The sequence below is a fragment of the Macaca fascicularis genome, chromosome 3 (genome assembly GCF_037993035.2).
Source record: "Macaca fascicularis isolate 582-1 chromosome 3, T2T-MFA8v1.1".
Classification (NCBI taxonomy): domain Eukaryota; kingdom Metazoa; phylum Chordata; class Mammalia; order Primates; family Cercopithecidae; genus Macaca; species Macaca fascicularis.
The window spans coordinates 7,502,226-7,523,880 of NC_088377.1; the positions used below are offsets into that span (position 1 = coordinate 7,502,226).

A 21,655-nucleotide genomic window follows, 5' to 3' on the forward strand; every position below is an offset into this window, starting at 1 on the left:
AAATATTCTAGTATTGTCTTCTAAAAGCAAGGGCCATTGTCTTACATGACTCCAGTATTTTTATCACATCTAAGGAAACTAACAAGAACTCCCTGATGTCATGTAGTATCCAATTTCTTTCCAAATTTCCCAAGTTGCCTGCAGTAAATATTTTACAATTACTTTCTTTAGACTTGAATCTCTTAAAAAGTATTAATTGCATCTGATTCTCATATTTCTTCAGTCTATTTTAGTCTAGAACAATTCCACTTCTTTTTATTTATTTATCTTTCATGACACTGAATGTTTTAGGAGTCTGGGTCAGTTATCTTGAAGACTGTTCCAAATTTTTGTTTTGTCTGATTCTTTCTTTGTGATATTATTTAACTTGTTCCTCTTCCTCTGTGTTTTTTATAAACTAGAACTTGGAGCTGGAGACTGGTTGGGATGCAGGTGAAAGGCTTTAGCAAGAACACTTGACTGGTAAGACTATGGACTTCATGTTTGCAACAGGCAGCATATGACATCAGTGAGTTCCATTAGTAGTGACAGTGGTTTGGCTACTTTGTTACGGTTGTGACCAATAGACCTCTTTATTATAAAGATCAGTTTCCCCCTTGAATTTAGCAAATAATGTCTGGCGGGGCCAATACTTTAGTACAAGAAATTTATCTGATTCCCCCAAGAAATAAATTCACCTAATGCCTTTTACCCAGTTTTATTATCCATTCATTAGCTATGCTGTAATCAATTATTACATTGGCTTTGGCAAATGGGTTATTTTTCTAATTCTATCATTTATTTGATATTTGACCTACAAAAAAAAAGTTTACTCTCAACAACCAGGGATGAATTATAGATTCTTGTTTAAAAGGCAGAAAAAAAAAGTTTAGATCTTCTCTTTTAATTATTAATTTTAGAGTAAAATATTGGGGTGATAGTTACCTCCATATGTGACAAATGAGTTTTTTTAATTTTAACAGATTTAAGGGTAGATAGATTTTCTATAAATGTAGCCCTAAACACAAGGGAGTGAAGAGGATATTGGGTTAATAATCAGAAAATGTTGAAATCAAATTCTAGTTCTACAGATGATGAGCCTTGTGACCTGGAGCAATCTACTTGAACTTTTCAGCCTCTTTATTCACTTATCCATATATTTTCTTTGACATCTATTAAATGCTATTATATGAGTTACTTTTTTTAACGGCTGGAATTCCATTGGGAGCCTCACAGTATCTGTTAAGTTGCTAGCCCTCTAGGAGTTTGTTCCTTTTTGTTTGTTTTTGAGAACAGGGTCTCATTATGTTGCCCAGGCAGGTCACAAACACCTGGGCTCAAACTATCCTCCTGCCTCTGCCTTCCTAAGTACTAGGATTACAGGCATGAACCACAATGCCTGGCCTAAGAGTTTGTTCTTGTTGCTTCTGCTACTACTATTGTTGTTTAAAAATATTAATAAAATGCCCATGGTGTATTTGAAAAAAGCAAATTTCATAAAATATAACAATTAGGCATTGAAAATACACCACAAAAAGATGTCTTGCTTGTCGAAAGAGAGAGAGATACCAAATTCATGAATACGGGGCAGAATCAGGAATGGGGAAAGGAATAAAGTGGCCTTACAATTTCCCTGCACTATTTGAGTTTCTTAACTAAAGCAAATATGATATCACATTCATTCTGGAGAAGCATATACATGAATATTATGTATTGTCTCCAGTGTAGTGGTTGTTAAATAGAAGTAAGCATAAGGGACTTTTTGCAAATGTAGATCCCTGGGCCTCTCCCCTGGTGATTTAGGGTCAGTAAGTCTAGAGTAAAACTCAGGCATCTGAATTTTTTTAAATTGTCGAGAGATTCTGATGCAAAGCAGCAACTGTAGAAGTATTGGAAATCGATTAAACAAAAGATACACAAATGGTCATCACAGCATTATTCATGATAGCCAAAACGTGGAAACAACCCAAGTAACCATCCACTGATGAACGGATTCATAAAATGTGGTCCATCCATTCATGCCATGGATAGTAGTCTGCCCTAACAAAGAAAGAAGTGCTGACACCTGGTACAACACAGACAAGCCTTGACAACATGATGCCAAATGAAAGAAGTCAGTCACAAAGGACCCTGTAGTGTATGGTTCCATTGGCATTAAATACTCAGACGAGGCAAGTATATAGAGAACGAAAGCATTTTAGTGTTTTCCTAGGGGAGAAACTTTGCAACATAGCAAGACACTATCTCTAAAAAATAAATAAATGAATAAAAATTTTTTTAAATGTATGGCACATCAACTTGATGGAATGTTATACAAAATATTTAGATGACATTATGATACCATAATAGCATAAACATGTTTATGACACAATAATAAGTAAAAATTTTAAACATAGGAATAATAAAATCAATTATGATACATCAGTGTGATAGAGTATCAGACAAAAGTTTTAAATGATCATCATGAAGGCTATAGCCACATGAAAAAAAAAATATTCTAATGCTATAAAAAAAAGAATAAAAAGATATCACAAAGGGAAGAAATAAGGAAAACATGATTCCTGGAATTTGTGGTGAACAGACAGAAAATACATTTTTCTACTACCCTCTCCCCCTTCTGTTTATTGGGACTCTTGGTGAAGACAGTAACTCTGTCAAGAATTTGACCTACAAAAGGTTAAAGAAAAAGTCATTTCAAAGCTTTGCCACATTATTATTGACCAAGGATAGAAAATTCCCTTTTGTTTAGATAACCCCCTAGTGGGCCTTTGTAAAAACTAGACTCTCCCCTCCTACCACCCACAGGTCTGGGGTCTGGAAGAAGGGGATTGAGAAGCCGTAGGAATATGGGAGATGTCTACTGAAAGAGAACTTGGATTAAGAAGAGAGATTGAGCTTGGGTAAAGAAGAGAGATGGGGGAACTTTCCAGAACATAGGGAGAAGAGAGGAAGCTAGGGAATCGGCAGCATGCAGGGACTCAAGGAACTCTGCCCCAATTTCCAGTAGTGGGGAGGAGTAGGACACTGTTTAAAACAATGATGTCTGCCATGTTCTCTTTCACTCTGTGGGAAAATTCCCCCAAAATAATTGTCTATGCATAGTCCCTCGTTCTCACTACCAGCCCTACGTAGACCACTCTGTCTAGACCACATGCTTCTGCCTCCACCTTTCCTCAGAAACTACTTGTCATAGCCTCTAATGACCTCCATGTCGTCAAAGCCAGTGGTCACCTTTATGGCCTCACCTGACGCAATCTCCCAGCCACATTTTCACAACTTACATCACCCTCTTCTGTAAAGAGTGGAGCTCCTCCTGGGCATCCGTGACACCACATGCTCCTGGTCTCCTCCTGCCTTCCCCACTCTCCATCTTAGCCTCCTCAACTGGTTTCTCATCTTCCAGGTAACTTTAAACTTGAAGCACCACCTCCGCCCCCACTCTGGTCTTCCTGTCAACTCTCTCATTACTTTGTTTCATCCACTTTTCACAACTTCAGCTCCATCTACACACTCACAGATTCCACGTGTGTGTCTCCAACCAGATTTTGCAGAGACACAGATCAGCATACAATTGCCTACCTCACTTCTTCACTCAGCTGTCTCAAACTTAATTTCTCTTGTCAATATGGTCCTCTCTCAGAGCAGATTTTTACACCCACTGGTTAGAAGTCATCATGGAATCCATCCCTATCCACATTCAATCCATCAGCAAGTCTTAGCAAGTCGCATGAATTAAACATGCACGCAGGTCAAATTCACAGTTCCTGCTTTATTAGCATAATTCTCTATTTAATTATACATAATCAAAGATGAGACATCACTGGAAGAAAAAAACCTGATAAAACCTACCTCGTTCTTGAATCGAGATCTTGCCTGTTCCATTTTTTTTTTTTTTTTAGTTGGGTCTTATTTTTTTTATTTTATTTTTTTTATTAATTTATTTATTATTATTATACTTTAAGTTGTAGGGTACATGTGCATAACGTGCAGGTTTGTTACATATGTATACTTGTGCCATGTTGGTGTGCTGCACCCATCAACTCCTCATTTACATCAGGTATAACTCCCAATGCAATCCCTCCCCCCTCCCCCCTCCCCATGATAGGCCCCGGTGTGTGATGTTCCCCTTCCTGAGTCCAAGTGATCTCATTGTTCAGTTCCCACCTATGAGTGAGAACATGCGGTGTTTGGTTTTCTGTTCTTGTGATAGTTTGCTAAGAATGATGGTTTCCAGCTGCATCCATGTCCCTACAAAGGACACAAACTCATCCTTTTTTATGGCTGCATAGTATTCCATGGTGTATATGTGCCACATTTTCTTAATCCAATCTGTCACTGATGGACATTTGGGTTGATTCCAAGTCTTTGCTATTGTGAATAGTGCTGCAATAAACATACGTGTGCATGTGTCTTTATAGCAGCATAATTTATAATCCTTTGGGTATATACCCAGTAATGGGATGGCTGGGTCATATGGTACATCTAGTTCTACATCCTTGAGGAATCGCCATACTGTTTTCCATAATGGTTGAACTAGTTTACAATCCCACCAACAGTGTAAAAGTGTTCCTATTTCTCCACATCCTCTCCAGCACCTGTTGTTTCCTGACTTTTTAATGATCGCCATTCTAACTGGTGTAAGATGGTATCTCATTGTGGTTTTGATTTGCATTTCTCTGATGGCCAGTGATGATGAGCATTTTTTCATGTGTCTGTTGGCTGTATGAAAGAACAAAGCTGGAGGCATCACGCTACCTGACTTCAAACTATACTACAAGGCTACAGTAACCAAAACAGCATGGTACTGGTACCAAAACAGAGATATAGACCAATGGAACAGAACAGAGTCCTCAGAAATAATACCACACATCTACAGCCATCTGATCTTTGACAAACCTGAGAGAAACAAGAAATGGGGAAAGGATTCCCTATTTAATAAATGGTGCTGGGAAAATTGGCTAGCCATAAGTAGAAAGCTGAAACTGGATCCTTTCCTTACTCCTTATGTGAAAATTAATTCAAGATGGATTAGAGACTTAAATGTTAGACCTAATACCATAAAAATCCTAGAGGAAAACCTAGGTAGTACCATTCAGGACATAGGCATGGGCAAAGACTTCATGTCTAAAACACCAAAAGCAACGGCAGCAAAAGCCAAAATTGACAAATGGGATCTCATTAAACTAAAGAGCTTCTGCACAGCAAAAGAAACTACCATCAGAGTGAACAGGCAACCTACAGAATGGGAGACAATTTTTGCAATCTACTCATCTGACAAAGGGCTAATATCCAGAACCTACAAAGAACTCAAACAAATTTACAAGAAAAAAACAAACAACCCCATCAAAAAGTGGGCAAAGGATATGAACAGACATTTCTCAAAAGAAGACCTGTTCCATTTTTATGAGACCAAAATGCAGTTTGGTTCATTTAAATAGAAATAATATAAGGGCATATATCATTATGAAATTAACTCATATAAAGCTATATGAGAAATCAATTCAAAACAAAATAATTGTATAAACACAACCTGGGAGCTCAAATGTTTACATATTTAATGAATGCACTTAAGTTTATTCAAAGTAATGATATTGCCTAACTTAGGTATTATAAAATTTACCATAACAAGGTGAAAACATAGCATAAATATGAAAAGCATAATTTTGGAACTTTTTTTAGTAAAAACTGCATTCTCTCTATGCATAGGACTTCATCAGAATAAGAAGTGTATTAAAATTATGTTAATTTAAAAATCATCATTTATTAAACAGTCTTGGATGCAGATTTCTACCTTCATTTAGTATTACCTGTTTTGAACCCAATAGAGTTTGTTCAAACTTACCTTTGAGTCTGGAGGAGGAGCCAAACCAAGGAAGGAATAAATAATATTCTCTTCTTTTGCAGAGAAGAAAGAGTCAAAATCCTTGAAGCAAAGAAAAAGAAAGTTTAAAACTACTGCACACTTGTGAGCCAGTTTATTTATGGAAACTGATCTTTTTATTTATTAGTTCTTAAGTGGGAAGCTCACACAAAAAGTCATCCCAGTTTGCTTTGTCAAAGATGACTAACCTCCAGAGTTAAGAAATCTAAGCATGAACTTTACATTTGTTTTTATACACTTTCATTGTGCCTGTATACCACAGCAAGAGCACACACACACACACACACACACACACACACACACACACACCCCTACCCATGTCCGGGAATTGCTGACAGGACCCAAATATACACAGTAAATGGCTTTTCCAAGTTTCACACCACCACCTGGTTTACTTATAATCTGGCCCTAAGCATTTGGTCCCTGATCAGCTGAGACTGAGATGATACAGGCTGTCTACACTGTGATTAAAGTATCCCTAAGGGCCCAGATGCATCTCAGGCCCTCCCAACATGAACAGGCACAAGACCATCGGAGGCATAGAGGGCGACTGTTTTGGCAAAATGGGAACAACTGGAGTGATCAGAAACTTGGTAGTGGATTGAAATCTGATGCTCAATGAAGCTCCCACCCCATCCAGATCCTACCAGGGCCAGTCCTTCACCAGGCAGGTCCAGCCCTACACCACCTTCCCAGTAACATAGCTGTCAATAGCTTAGAAGAGTTTCAGTCTTTATAATAAAAACATAAACAACATTCCCCCAGGCTACTTTACTACTGCCAATCTTTGTCATCAAGGCCTTGATGCAATTTCAACAGTGTTGCAAAAAGGCTCACAAAGTCACAGGCGTTTGTCTCATTTAACAGGGCAACACACAAAACAACTTAGTTGTTCTTTGCCTACCCTACTCTTAGTGTATGTTAAAAAGCTTAAAACCAGCCAGGCGTGGTGGCTCATGCCTCTAATCTCAGCACTTCGGGAGGCCAAGATGGGAGGATCCCTTGAACCCACAAGTTCAAGACTAGAATGGGCAACATGGTGAGACCCTGTGGGCATGGTGGCACACACCTGTGGTCCCAGCTACTTGGGAGGCTGAGGTGGGAGGATCACTTGAGCCTGGCAGATCAAGGCTGCAGTGGGCTGTGATTGTGCCATTACACTCTAGCCTGGGAAACAGAGCAATGCCCTGTCTCACAAAAAAAAAAAAAAAAAAAAAAAGAAGTTTAAAACTAAATACAGGTCACAGCTATTGAGAAAAAAAGTATTATGTATTCCTGTGTGTTACTCTTTTTTTTTTTTTTTTTTGAGAGAGAGAGAGAGAGAAAGTCTCGCTCTGTCTCCCAGGCTGGAGTGCAGTGGCACAATCTCTGCTCACGGCAACCTCCGCCTTCCAGGTTCAAGCAATTCTCCTGCATCAGCCTCCTGACTACCTGGGATTACAGACACGCGCCACCATGCCCAGCTAATTTTTGTATTTTTAGTAGAGACAGGGTTTCAATATGTTGGTCAGGCTGGTCTCAAACTCCTGACCCCAGATGATCCACCCACCTCGGCCTCCTAAAGTGCTGGGACTACAGGTATGAGCCACTTATTCAAAGTGTTACTCTTATTCAAAGCTTTATTGTTTTCCTATCCATTGCCTCAAGTCTCTCAGTGATTAATTTTATTCTTTTATACTGAATACATGTTTGGAAGCTGCCTCAAATCTTGGTTGAAAGGAATATAACAACATGAGTAAGTGCAGGAACTTTGGTATCAGAAATTCTGATTGATTCCCAGAGTACACGCTTACCAATCATTGTTAAAAGATTACATGAGATACTGCGTTAATAGTAGTAGTAGTAGTATTAAGTTGGTGAAATGTAATAAAGTAAATCTATGCTATTTCCCAAAAATGCCATATATAAAGTTCTGAAAGCTTCTTTAGCCAACTCTAGATTTCAAGGCAAGAAAGATTTTCTTATAGTTGAGTGAATTAGTCTTTTGCTTCAATTTAAGACCAAATACCTTCTTCAGAATTTCAGAAGGCCGAAGAACAATTCATCATTATCTTTAACTTGATGCTACCAAATATATGTAGAAAATAATGAACATAAAACAGGTTTTCAACTCCCAGTTCTGCTGGGATTATTATGGCAGATTAGAGGCCCTGAAAAGCTGTCTCAAAAAAAAATTGTTTAACCCAATTAAGAAAAAACTAAAAGTATAAATACACTGCTGAGCTGGCAGAAAAGACTCCGGCCAGTGAGAGCGTGAATCCTGAGAGTAAGCATGCACCAAAGTCACCATGCGTGCTGAGAGTTTCTGACACACACACGACACCTTTATCATCACTTTGACACTGAAGAGGAAAAAGGAGGAAGGAGATAAAGCCCAGAGCCTCGTCAAGGTGGGGAGTTTCATAAGCACACACACCAGAACTCTAGAGGGTTCTGCCTTCAAAGTAAATGTGAATGAGAAATAACCCTGCCAGGCAGAACGGAATAGAAGGAAACTTCCCTGATTCAACTTTGCTTCTGGGTGGAGGGGAAAATATTCTCCTCTGAGAATTTATAACCACAAGTAGAATTCACGAGAGGTTGCAGTTCAAATTCCCATGCCATGTGTGATCCTAAAAAATCTTAAAAGGAAATCTGAGTTTAAGATGTGTCTAAGTTTGATGCAGAAATAAACTCCAGGCCTCAAAGAGTATCCACTGCTGTGATTTGAATGTATCCGCCAGAAAGCATGTGTTGGAAACTTAATCCCCAGTGCAACAGTGTTGGGAGGTGGGGCCTACGGGGAGCTGTTGAGGCCATAAGGGGGCCATCCTCATGAACTGATTGAAGACATTTATAAAAAGGCTTGAAGCTCGGAGTTGTATCTCTCCCTTTCTCTTGCTACTGTGATGCCTTCAGCCATGTTTGACGCAGCCAGAAAGCCCTCATCAAATGCTGTCCCTCGATCTTGGACTTTCCACCTCCAGAGCCATGAGCCAAATAAACTTCTATTGTTTATAAACTACCCAGTCTGTGGTATTCTGTTATAGCAGCACAAACAGACTAAGATAGCCACAAACAAAGTTTTTAAAAATGAGCAGTTTGAAGTCAAAAGTTATAATATAAATAAGGGAATAAAAAGAAAATATGAGTGAGAGCAAGAAGAAATAACAGAAGGTGGAATTAAAAATCAGAATCAGGCCGGGCGCGGTGGCTCAAGCCTGTAATCCCAGCACTTTGGGAGGCCGAGACGGGCGGATCACGAGGTCAGGAGTTCGAGACCATCCTGGCTAACACGGTGAAACCCCGTCTCTACTAAAAAATACAAAAAACTAGCCGGGCGAGGTGGCGGGCGCCTGTAGTCCCGGCTACTCGGGAGGCTGAGGCAGGAGAATGGCGTAAAAACCCGGGAGACAGAGCTTGCAGTGAGCTGAGATCCGGCCACTGCACTCCAGCCTGGGCGACACAGCGAGACTCCGTCTCAAAAAAAAAAAAAAAAAAAAAAAATCAGAATCAGATATGGGAATTATCAGGCAAAGAATACAAAACAGCTATATTTAATATATTTAGTGAAATAAAAGAAAAACTTGAAGACAGAATAAATACCTAGAGAGAACAATCAAGCAAATTTAGAAAGGAACCAAAAAGAACTCCCGAAAATAAAAAGACATAATAGTGGAATTGTAAAACCCAATATGCGGATTAAACAAAAACACCTGAAGAGTAAATTAGCTAACTGGAAGATGCAATCCAATCATCCAGGCTGGGTGTGGCGGCCCATGCCTATAACCCCAGCACTGTAAGAGGCAGAGAAGGGAAGATTGTTTGAGCCCAGGAGTTCAAGACCAGCCTGGGCAACATGGTGAGACTCTGTCTCTATTTAAATAAATAAATAAATAAACAAACAAACAAATAATCTAGAGAGGAAAAAAGAGATGAAAAATGTGGAGGAAATATTATTGTATGAAAACAGTATGAGAAGTTCTAACAAATGTCTTATAGGAGCTCTTGGAGAAGCAAATAGAGATAATACGGGAAAACCTAAACTCAAGCATATAATTGCTAAACATTTTCTTTTTTTAATTTTTTGAGACAAGGTCTCACTATGCTGCCCAAGCTGGTCTCGAACACCTGGGCTCAAGCAATCCTCCCACCTCGGCCTCCCAAAGTGCTAGGATTATAGGCATGCACCATCTCGCCTGGCCAGTTACTAACAATTTTCTAGACTTATTGAAAGATAACAACCCTTAGTCTCAGGAAGCCCAGTAAATAATTCTAAACTAGATAAATAAAAATAACTCTAAACCTAGACACATCGCAGAGAAATATTATTAAAAGCAACCAGAAAGAGAGGAAGAAGAAAAGAAGAAAGGATGGACAGAAGAAGAAAGGTAGGAAAAGAAAAAGGAAAAAAGAAAGTTTCCCAATAAAAGAATAGTGATGAGACTGACAGCTGACTTCTCAATAGCAACACAGAGGCCAGGTGAAAGTAAAATAATAATTTCAATGTGTTTAGAAAAAAATAATAATCAGCCCAGAATTCCAGGCTCAGTAAAACTATTTTTTCAAGCATGAACGTGAAAGAAAGACAGTCATCTGGAAAATATTTTTTTTGTTTGTTTTTGAGACGGAGTCTTGCACTGTCGCCCAGGCTGGAGTGCAGTGGCGCGAGCTCGGCTCACTGCAAGCTCCGCCTCCCGGGTTCCCGCCATTCTCCTGCCTCAGCCTCCCAAGTAGCTGGGACTACAGGCGCCGCCACCACACCTGGCTAATTTTTTGTATTTTTAGTAGAGACAGGGTTTCACCGTGTTAGCCAGGATGGTCTCGATCTCCTGACCTTGTGATCCGCCCACTTCGGCCTTCCAAAGTGCTGGGATTACAAGCGTGAGCCACCGCGCCCGGCGAAAATATCATTTTTTAAACAAACAAAACCTTAGAGAAGTTACCGCCAAGAGACCTTCACTTAAAGAAACTTATAGGATGTATTCAGGAAGAAGAAAATAATTCCAGATGGAATATCTGAGATTCAAGAAGATAAAATTAATAGTAAATATGTGGGTAAATCTAAATCTGAACAAACATTGACTGTACAACCAACAAAGAGAAATGCCTAATTTGTGGAGCAGGATGAGAGGCCAACTGAAATACTGAAAAACCAAACACGTGTAAACAGAGAGGGTGATTAGGGTTACAGCGTCTAACGGCCCTTTTAATGTTTGGGACAGACCGAGTGCGGTGGTTCACATCTGTAACCCCAGCACTTTGGGAGGCCAAGGTGAGCAGATCATCCGAGTTCAGGAGTTCAAGACCAGCCTGGCCAACATGATGAAACCCCATCTCTACCAAAAATACAAAAAAATTAGCAGGACACGGTGATGCGTGCCTGTAATCCCAGCTACTCGGGAGGCTGAGGCAGGAGAATTGCTTGAACCTGGGAGGTGGAGTCTGCAGTGAGCCAAGACTGCACCACTGCACTCCAGCCTGGGTGACAGAGTGAGAATCTGTCTTTAAAAAAAAAAAAAAAAAAAGTTTGGGACAAAAGTAAGGATACTGATTATCTTTAAGTATGTATGTTAAAATAGCTAAGTTAACCACTAAAGGGATAGATTATTTGAATTGAGTAAAGGGCAAAATAAAATTAGAAAAAAGAGACTTTAGTAAGTAAAATTACATCAAGAAAGGATTTTAAAAAATTGCAAAACTGAGAAAAATTAAAAGCATATAACAAAGTAGAAGAAACTCCAAATATACTCATAATTTCAATGCGTGGGTCAAAAAAGAAAGGTATAAATGTTTTAACATTTATACTTAACGATAAAGAAAATACTAAAGGCCGGGCGTGGTGGCTCACGCCTGTAATCCCTGCACTTTGGGAGGCCAAGGCCAGCAGATCACCTGAGGTCAGGAGTTCAAGACCAACCTGGCCAACATGATGACAGCCTGTCTCTACTAAAAATACAAAAAATTAACCGGGCATGGTGGCACCTGTAATCCCAGCTACGCAGGAGGCCTGAGACAGAAGAATCACTTGAACTCGGGAGGCAGAGGTTGCAGTGAACTGAGATCAGGCCACTGTACTCCAGCCTGGGCAACAAGAGCAAAACTCCATCTCAAAATATAATAATAAATAAATAAAGTAAAAACAAAACAAAACAAAAAAAACAAAAGATATCAAAATATATGGAATGAACTGACAGTACTCAGGGAGAAATGTCTAGCCTTAAATATTTACATTAGAGAAGAAAAAAAGGTTAAAAGTGAGCTAAGCATCTAACTGAACATTAACGTAAGGGGAGAAAAAAAACAAAGTGTATAGAAGCAAAAAATGATAAAGGCAAGAGCAGAAATTTTAAAAATAAGAGAAAATTTAGCTATAAAGATATAAATATAGAGAGATCAGAAAGAATCAAAGCCGAAAGACCAAAAACAAACAAAAACTATGAGCAACATAAATTAAAAAAAAAAAAATCAGAGAAGACACAATAGAAACATTAGGAATGAAGAGAGGACATAACTACCTGTTTTAAACAGGTCTTAAGAATACCTTATTTAAAACTTTGGGGGATGTTGATAATGGGGGAGGCTCTGCATGTGTGGGAACAGGGGGTATATAGGAAATTTCTGTACCTGCCTCTTAATTTTGAAAAAAAATGTTATACTAGACTTTAAAACTTAAAAACAAGCTCAAGGCTGCCATGGACCATGAAGGCAACACTGCACTCCAGCCTGGGCAACAGACAAAGACCCTGATTCTAAAAACCAAACAAACAAACTAGCCATCTTAGAATTTATGGAAACAGAATTATGAAAACCAACTTATGAAAAAGTAGAAATCTTAAATAGTCCATTCATTAAGGAAACTGAAATATTTCCCGCAGAGAAGAGCCCAAGCCTAGCGAGCTTCCCAGATGAATGAGAGGCTCTCCAGAAGAAAATTCTATTTCTTTGGGAATAGGGGATTGCAATGGGAACACATGTGTCATAGCAAACTATGTGCATATTCAGGGAGGTAAAAGAAGACACAGGTTTTTAAATGAAAAATAACGTCTGGACACAGTGACTCACACCAGTAATCCCAACACGTTGGGGGGTCAAGGCAGGAGGACTGCTTGAGCCCAGGAATTCAAGACCAGCCTCAGCAACATAGGGAGATGCCATCTCTACAAAAAATACAAAATTTAGCTAGGTGTGGTGCCACACACCTATAGTCCCAGCTATTCAGGAGGCTGAGACAGGAGGATTGATCAAGTCCAGGAGGTTGAGGCTGCAGAGAGCCATGATCGTGCCACTGCATTCCAGCCTGAGTGACAGAGCAAGACCCTTTCTTTCCAATGACTATCACTGGTGCAGAGGGCGAGGAATGTGATCAGGGAGAAGCACACAGAGAGCTTCCACATTTCTGGTAATAGTATCCTGTCCTTCTTAAACTGGATGGTGCATACAGTGGTCACTCATTGTATCATTCCTGTTTAAATTATGTATTTCTTATCACATACAGCATATTTCAAAATAAATTTTAGGAACATAACATAGTTTGTTCAGTAACATCGATATATTGAGAAGCCCTCTCCCCACCCTAATTAGGTTTGCATCCTGTGTTTCCTTACAGCCCTGAGTGCCCGGAGACACTCGTTCCTCTGCTAAACGGGCACCTCTGTACTGAACGATCCGGGTCCTCTTTGGTTGTGTTCAGTCAGGCCCAGGCTATCTTGGTCCCAGGCAGGCACTCTGGCCCTTACCTGGGCTAAAATGCACAGATGCCAACTTGTCATCAACAGATGCGTCTGCTCTTTCCAGTTCACATTCCTCTGTCAGGCGGGGAGCCTGGCCTCAACTGTGCCTGGCTTCCAGTGTGGTGTCTCCTTTCTCAGCCTAACAGTTGTCTACCCTGGCTCTCAGGATAATATATTCATTTGCTCTGCGTAGAGTAGCAGAAGTTCAAACTGGCAGAGGCAGGAAGGCACTGAGGACTACCCTTGACGCCCAATCCCCTCACTGCCCACTGAAATCTACTGCTTTTCTCTGGGGTCTCCTTCTACCTGCTGCCATCATCAGGCATGGCACAGGGTTGACCAAGAATCTTCAGAAGCCAGGGAGACCACTTAAATAATACTTATATACATTCTAATCAAGTAGAAAGGACACTGACTATCTAGACTAATGTTATTTTAAGCCTGCATATCCTTCAGAACTTTTGAGTCTCCTTTTAAAATCTGAGCACACAATAAAAATAATGATTTTTACTTACTTTCTGGAAACAAAGCCCTGTTCTTCATGAATGTACTTTTGTAAGTGTGTCCACAGACCACAGAAAAGCAAATTAAGCAAAGCTTCTCGTAAGATAAACTACAAATACCTCTCTGAAGGTAGAAATGAAAAGAATAGGCCAGACGCGGTGGCTCACGCCTGTAATGCCAATACTTTGGGAGGCTGAGGAGGGCGGATCATGAGGTCAGGAGATCGAGATCATCCTGGCTAACGCGGTGAAACCCCGTCTCTACTAAAAATACAAAAAATAAGCCGGGCATAGTGGCGGACGCCTGTAGTCCCAGCTACTTGGGAGGCTGAGGCAGGAGAATGGCATGAACCCGGGGGGTGGAGCTTGTAGTGAGCCAGGATCACGCCACTGCACTCCAGCCTGGGTGACAGAGCAAGACTCTGTCTCAGAAAAAAAAAAAAGAAAAGAAAAGAAAAAATTTCTTTCCAACAACTTGATTTATTAAGTACGATCTATAAACTCCGGGAAAAAAAAGAAGTGATCTTATGGTGAAATGAACTATCAAATGTATAAAACAAAATTGTTGTTATAACCATAATGCCCAGAACAGTTTTCAAACTAATTAAAGTTACACAAATTCATCTTGTATCTATAGTAAGACTTTATTTCTACAAGTCAATTTTATAAAAGTGAAAACTTGCTGGGCACAGTGGCTCACACCTGTAGTCCCAGCACTTTGGGAGGCCAAGGCAGGAGGATCACTTGAGGCCAGGAGTTCCAGAGCAGCCTGGGCAATATAGGGAGACCATCTCTACAAAAAACTTAAAAATTAGCTGGGTGGGGTACTGCACTCCTGCAGTCCCAGCTACTCAGGAGGCTGAGGCGAGAGGATCGCTTGAGCCCAGGAGAAAGAGGCTACAGTAAGCCATGATTGCACCACTACACTCCAGCCTGGTCGACAGAGAAAACTTACCATGTTCCTGTGCAGATACACGTGTGTGCACACTGCAACGCTGAACAGAATTCCTAGCTAAATGTATAATATTTTTGAACACGTGACCTCAATTCTTCAAAATAAAAGAAAGAACCTGAAATAATCCCCAAAACTTCTGAATCACCATGATATTGTTTCTGTCCTTTTCTAAATCTTAAATATTGATTATTCATAATGGATTTACCATCCAGCTATTGGATGGTAGAAACAGATCATGACCTGACAGTTGTGAACAATTTCAAATGCTGACTCAAAATTAATCTGGTTTAGAAAATTTCTTTTTTTTTTTTTTTTTTTTTTTTGAGACAGAGTCTCGCTCTGTCGCCCAGGCTGGAGTGCAGTGGCCGGATCTCAGCTCACTGCAAGCTCCGCCTCCCGGGTTTACGCCATTCTCCTGCCTCAGCCTGAAAATTTCTAATAAACACACACACAGCAGGATTTTTAATAGAAGCACGTACTCACCCCACAGTACTGCTCCTCATTGAAGATCTGGGGAGGCAAAGGAATCCCATTTTGAGGTTTTTTCTCTCCAGGAACATTCTCTCTCATCCACCTCCTATTGTCTTCATCTCCAGCAATATCTAATTCCTTAAAGTCGATTTTATTCGCTTCCAAAAAACCCACTACTTCTTGCTGTTTCTTCCTAATCTGGTCAAGAGTAGAGAAATATTATTAGGCTGTTTATGAAAAATATTTTGTTTACATGTACAAAAATTAAATCCTTCCTCTAGTTACACTATACAACACAAATAACTCTAAGTATTCAAACAAGGAAAATAATAGAATCATACCTCTTTGTTATAAAGGGTCAACAAAATGACTATTTAATTTCTGAAATTTTAGTATCATCAATGTTTAAATTATTATATAATCAGGCTGGGTGCGATGGCTCACACCTGTAATCCCAGCACTTTGGGAGGCCGAGGCAGGTGGATCGCCTGAGGTCAGAGGTTCAACACCAGCTTGGCCAACATGGTGAAACCTCGTCTCTACTAAAAATACAAAAATTAGTCAAGCATGGTGGCACACGCCTGTAATCCCAGCTACTTGAGAGGCTAAGGCAGGAGAATCACTTGAGCCCGAGAGGTGGAGGTTGCAGTGAGTTGAGATCATGCCACTGCAATCCAGCCTGGGTGACAGAGCAAGATTCCGTCTCAAAAAATATATTAATTAATTAATTAATTATTGTGTAATCAACTGTTAAAACTAAATTTGGGCTTTAGAAGACTCCATAGGAGTCCTAGGTAATGAACTGCAACCTAGCTTAGTACGTAAACAAACTGAAAACCTAACTAGAAATTAGCCTTTGTAACCAGAGCTGAGTTTCAGTTAATGACAGCAGACAAGCTTTAGCCAATCACAGAAGGTCAACTGTTAAACCACTTTCAAATAAGGCAAACACTGAGTTAGAACCAACCTAGCTATCTGTACCTCACATCCTTTTTCTGAATGTCATCTCCTTTTCTCTGGCAATAAATATAACCTGCACGTGTAGCGGGGCAGAGTTTTGTGAACCATTTTTTGGCCTGGACTGCTGCCAGATTCTGGAATCACAGAAGCCAATTAAGATCTACAAACGGCCGGGCACAGTGGCTCACACCTATAATGCCAGCACTTTGGGAGGCTGAGGCAGACAGATCACCTGAGGTCAGGAGTTCAAGACCAGCCTGACCAACATGCAAAAACCCCATCTCTACTAAAAATACAAAATTAGCCAGGCGTGGTGGCACATGCCTTGTAATCCCAGTTACTACAGGGAGCCTGAGGCAGGAGAATCGCTTGAACCCAGGAGGCAGAGGTTGCAGTGAGCCAAGATTGTGCTATTGCGCTCCAGCCTGGGCAACAAGAGCAAAACTGTCGGAAAAAAAAAAAAATCTACAAAACTAGATGAGTTGTAATGTTGTCTTTTAACATGACCTAATTGGAGTAGAGACTCTCTCGTATCTTTTTTGCAGTCTTCAAAATACTTTTAATTTTTTGCAAAGCTTTAATGGCCAAAAAGTAAGAAAGAATTAGGAAGACAAGGGATTGGGAAAAGGGAAAGAAGAGAAAAAAGAGGCCAGATAATGTGGCTCATGCCTATAATCCCAGGACTTTGGGAGGCTGAGACAGAAGGATTGCTTGAGCCCAGGAGTTTGAGGTTACAGTGTGCTGATTGTCCCACTGCACTCCAGCTTGGGTGACAAAGCAGGACCCTGTCTCTTAAAAATAAAATAAAAATTTTGTTTAAAAAAGAAGAGAAGGCCGGGCGCGGTGGCTCAAGCCTGTAATCCCAGCACTTTGGGAGGCCGAGACGGGTGGATCACGAGGTCAGGAGATCGAGACCATCCTGGCGAACACCGTGAAACCCCGTCTCTACTAAAAAATACAAAAAACTAGCCGGGCGAGGTGGCGGGCGCCTGTAGTCCCAGCTACTCGGGAGGCTGAGGCAGGAGAATGGCGTAAACCTGGGAGGCGGAGCTTGCAGTGAGCTGAGATCCGGCCACTGCACTCCAGCCCGGGCTACAGAGCGAGACTCTGTCTCAAAAAAAAAAAAAAAAAAAAAAAAAGAAGAGAAGGCCGGGTGCGGTGGCTCACACCTGTAACCCCAGCACTTTGGGAGGCCGAGGCAGGCAGATCACGAGGTCAGGAGTTCGAGAACAGCCTGACCAACATGGTGAAATCCTGACTCTACTAAAAATACAAAAATTACCTGGGCGTGGTGGTGTGCGCCTGTAACCTCTGCTACTCGGGAGGCTGAGGCAGGAGAATCGCTTGAACCTGGGAGGTAGAGGTTGCAGTAAGCCCTGCACTCCAGCCTGGGAGCCAGAGTGAGACTCTGTCTCAAAAAAAATTTTTTTTTATTTACTTTTTAAAAAATAAAACAAAAGAATAAAATAAAAAAGATACTTTACTATGAAATTCAAATATCAAGTATACCCACACTAAAATGCATTTCACTCAGTTATGAAAATAAGAGTATTAGTCACATTGAACTAAAAGTAGCTTTAGAAATTTTTTTTTTTTTTTTTTTGAGACGGAGTCTCGCTCTGTCACCCGGGCTGGAGTGCAGTGGCCGGATCTCAGCTCACTGCAAGCTCCGCCTCCCGGGTTCACGCCATTCTCCTGCCTCAGCCTCCCCAGTAGCTGGGACTACAGGCGCCCACCACCTCGCCCGGCTAGCTTTTTGTATTTTTTAGTAGAGACGGGGTTTCACTGTGTTAGCCAGGATGGTTTCGATCTCCTGACCTTGTGATCCGCCCGTCTCAGCCTCCCAAAGTGCTGGGATTACAGGCTTGAGCCACCGCGCCCAGCTTAGCTTTAGAAATATTACAGGAGATTAAAAAGCTCACATAGAGATTACTGGAGGGGAAGGGCACAAGTTGGGGCTAGAAAAAGCTGGAGGATGTTTCTCCCAGCACATAAAAAAGCCACACAGCGAAACAACCCTTTTCTCCCACAGATTCCTCCTTTCCTGCTCACACCTGGCTCCTCTCTGAGAGCAGTGTAGTCACACCTAAGGGAACACGGTTGAATATCCTTTCTCTACCTGTGTAATGTGTAATGACCATATCTGCCAGTAGCCATTTCGTACCAACGTGGCCATCCCTCGAGCTTAGAACTCCTTCCCCATAAACAATTACAAAAGCAATTACAATTTTCTCTCTTCAAAGAATTCACTCCTGGAAATGTGTGATGTCATCTTTTATAAACACTGGCAAATAAGTTACAGCAGACTCTGTGGACCCCATTTTAATAACCACAGGGAGAAACTGACAGGAAGTGTAATCAGGCCAGGTGCGGTGGCTCATAACTGTAATCCCAGCACTTTGGGAGGCTGAAAGCAGAAGAATCGCTTGAGCCCAGGAGGTCAAGACCAGCCTGGGCAAACAAATTTTTGTCGAGAGACCACATCTCTGCAAAAAATTTAAAAATTAGACAGGGGTGGTGCATGCCTGTAATCCCAGCTACTCAAGAGGTGGGAAGATCACTTGAGCCTGGGAGGTGGAGGCTGTAATGCTATGATCACACCACTGCACTCCAGCCTTGTTAATAGAACAAGACCCTGTCAGAAAGATAAAGAAAGAAAGAAAAAAAAAAGGCCCAGGCGTGGCGGTGCATGCTTGTAATCCCAGCACTTTGGGAGGCTGAGGTGGATGGATCACGAGGTGAAGAGATTGAGACTATCCTGGCCAACATGGTGAAACCCCGTCTCTACTAAAAACACAAAAATTAGCTGGGCATGGTGGCACGTGCCTGTAGTCCAAGCTACTTGGGAGGCTGAGGCAGGAGAATTGCTTGAACCCGGGAGGTGCAGGTTGCAGTGAGCAGATATTGTGCCACTGCACTCCAGCCTGGCGACAGAGACTCCGTCTCAAAAAAAAAAAAAAAAAAAAAAAGAAAGAAAAAAAAAGAAGGAAGGAAGGGAGGAAGGGAGGGAGGGAGGGAGGGAGGGAAGGAGGAGAAAGAAAGGGTAATCAGACAAATAATCAATCAACAGTTATTTATTGACTCTCTACTTTGCACAATACATTGAGCCAAGTCCTTCATGTGAATAGATTCTTAAACTGCTTGTTTGGGTGAAAAAAAAAAGTACAGAACTAATTGGTGCAATATAGATACAGAATACACTCAGAATAATGAGGCAAAAGTATGGCCATTTATTAAGAGTAAGATTAAAACTTGGCCGGGTGCAGTGGCTCAGGCCTGTAATCCTAGAACTTTGGGAAGCTGAGGTGGGCAGATCATCTGAGGCCAGGAGTTCGAGACCAGCCTGGCCAACATGGTGAAACCCCATCTTTACTAAAAATACAAAAATGAGCCAGGCATGGTGGCGCATGTCTGTAATCCCAGCTACTTGGGAGGCTGAGGCAGGGGGATCACTTGAACCCAGGAGGCAGAGGTTGCAGTGAGCCCAGATCATGCCATTGCACTCCAGCCTGGGTGACAGAGTGAGACTCCGTCTCAAAAAAAAAGAAAAAAAAAATGACAAGATTTAGGCCAGGCACAGTGGCTCATACCTGTAATCCCAGCATTTTGGGAGGCCGAGGTAGGTGGATCACCCAAGGTCAGGAGTTTGAAACCAGCCTGGCCAACATGGCGAAACCCTGTCTCTATTAAAAATACAAAAATTAGCTGGGTGTGGTGGCACTTATCTGTAATCCCAGCTACTCAGGAGGCTGAGGCAGGAGAATCGCTTGGACCCGGGAGGCAGAGGTTGCAGTGAGCCAATATTGCACCACTACACTCCAGCCTGGGTAACAGAGCAAGACCCCATCTCAAATTTAAAAATAAAAATAAAAATAATAAATAATAAATAAATAAATCTTTAAATATTTTCTTTGACATGAAAATATCTAATATCTCAATTTTTTAAAGGCTTCTCATCTCATATAAAAACAACTCATAAAAATGTTTTACAGAGCACAAGGGCCCCTTGTCATTTTCATGTGCCTTGTTTACAAGAAGGACTACACTTTGAGGGTTTTTTTTTTTTTTTTTAATACTTTAAGTTCCAGGGTACAAGTGCATAACATGCAGGTTTGTTACATATGTATACTTGTGCCATGTTGGTGTGCTGCACCCATTAACTCGTCAACTTTGAGGGTTTCAAACAAATGCTGTAAAAGGTGCATGCCTGTCCCAAATCTAATATCTGGATGCAAACCCTGTTTGATCTAAACTCAACTCCTTTCTTAGAGATATGTGAACCAAAATATCTATTTTATTCACTTTTGCCAAATTTAATGACTCACGTATAGGGTGTTAGGGTGTTTCTTTGGGGATTTTGTTTCTTGTGTTTTGTTTTGTTTTGTTTGAGACAGGGTCTCCCTCTGTTGCCCAGGCTGGAGCACAGTGGCACGATCTTGGCTCACTGCAGCCTCAACTTCCCCAGGGTCAAGTGATTCTCCCACCTCAGCCTCCTGAATAGCTGGGACTACAGACACACACCACCATGTCTGGCTAATTTTTGGTATTTTTTGGTAGAGATGGAGTTTCACCATGTTGCCCAGGCTGGTCTCAAAATCCTGGGCTCAAGTGATCCACCTGCCTCGGCCTCCTAAAGTGCTGGGATTACAGGCAAGACCCAAGACCCACGTTGCCCAGCTGGGTGTTTCATAATATAAGGAAAGGTAACACAAATCTGGATACTTAAGCCCTAGAACCAAATCACCTCCAAGACCAAATTACATAACTATATAATATATAATAATCTTATATACAGTAAGATTTATATATGTAACTGTATTATAATCTTACATATAAGATTTATATGTGTAACTATATTATAATAATCTTATATATAAGACTTTTATATATAACTATAATATCTAATAATCATATATAAGATTTTATATATAACTATATAAGATTTTTATATAATTTATATGGTATAATATAACATGCATAATTTATATGATTTATATATAATTTGGTCTTGATGATTTGATTATATACGGTATATATAGTATATCATATGAATTAATATCAAGTAGTTTTTAACTTTTTAAAATTTTATATTTACTATGTTAATTTTTAAAACAAAATTGACATAAAGTCAATATATATTATAAAAGTTTATATAAATAAGTATACAAATCACATATAAACATATAAATGGTAA

At 40.6% G+C, this 21,655-nt stretch overlaps 1 protein-coding gene across 5 annotated transcripts in view; it reads right to left on the minus strand.

Moving 5' to 3' along the window:
• SH3BGR (SH3 domain binding glutamate rich protein) overlaps window positions 1-21,655 on the minus strand; it is a 65,670-nt gene that overhangs the window by 32,417 nt on the left and 11,598 nt on the right. For all 5 annotated transcript variants that reach the window (XM_074034004.1, XM_015446849.3, XM_074034005.1 and 2 more), the window contains 2 exons: window positions 15,514-15,699; window positions 5,822-5,902 (listed from right to left, as the gene is read on the minus strand). In XM_074034004.1, coding sequence (XP_073890105.1) covers window positions 5,822-5,902; window positions 15,514-15,600 — 168 coding nt within the window. In that variant the 5' untranslated portion in view covers window positions 15,601-15,699. The remainder of the gene's footprint in view (window positions 1-5,821; window positions 5,903-15,513; window positions 15,700-21,655) is intronic.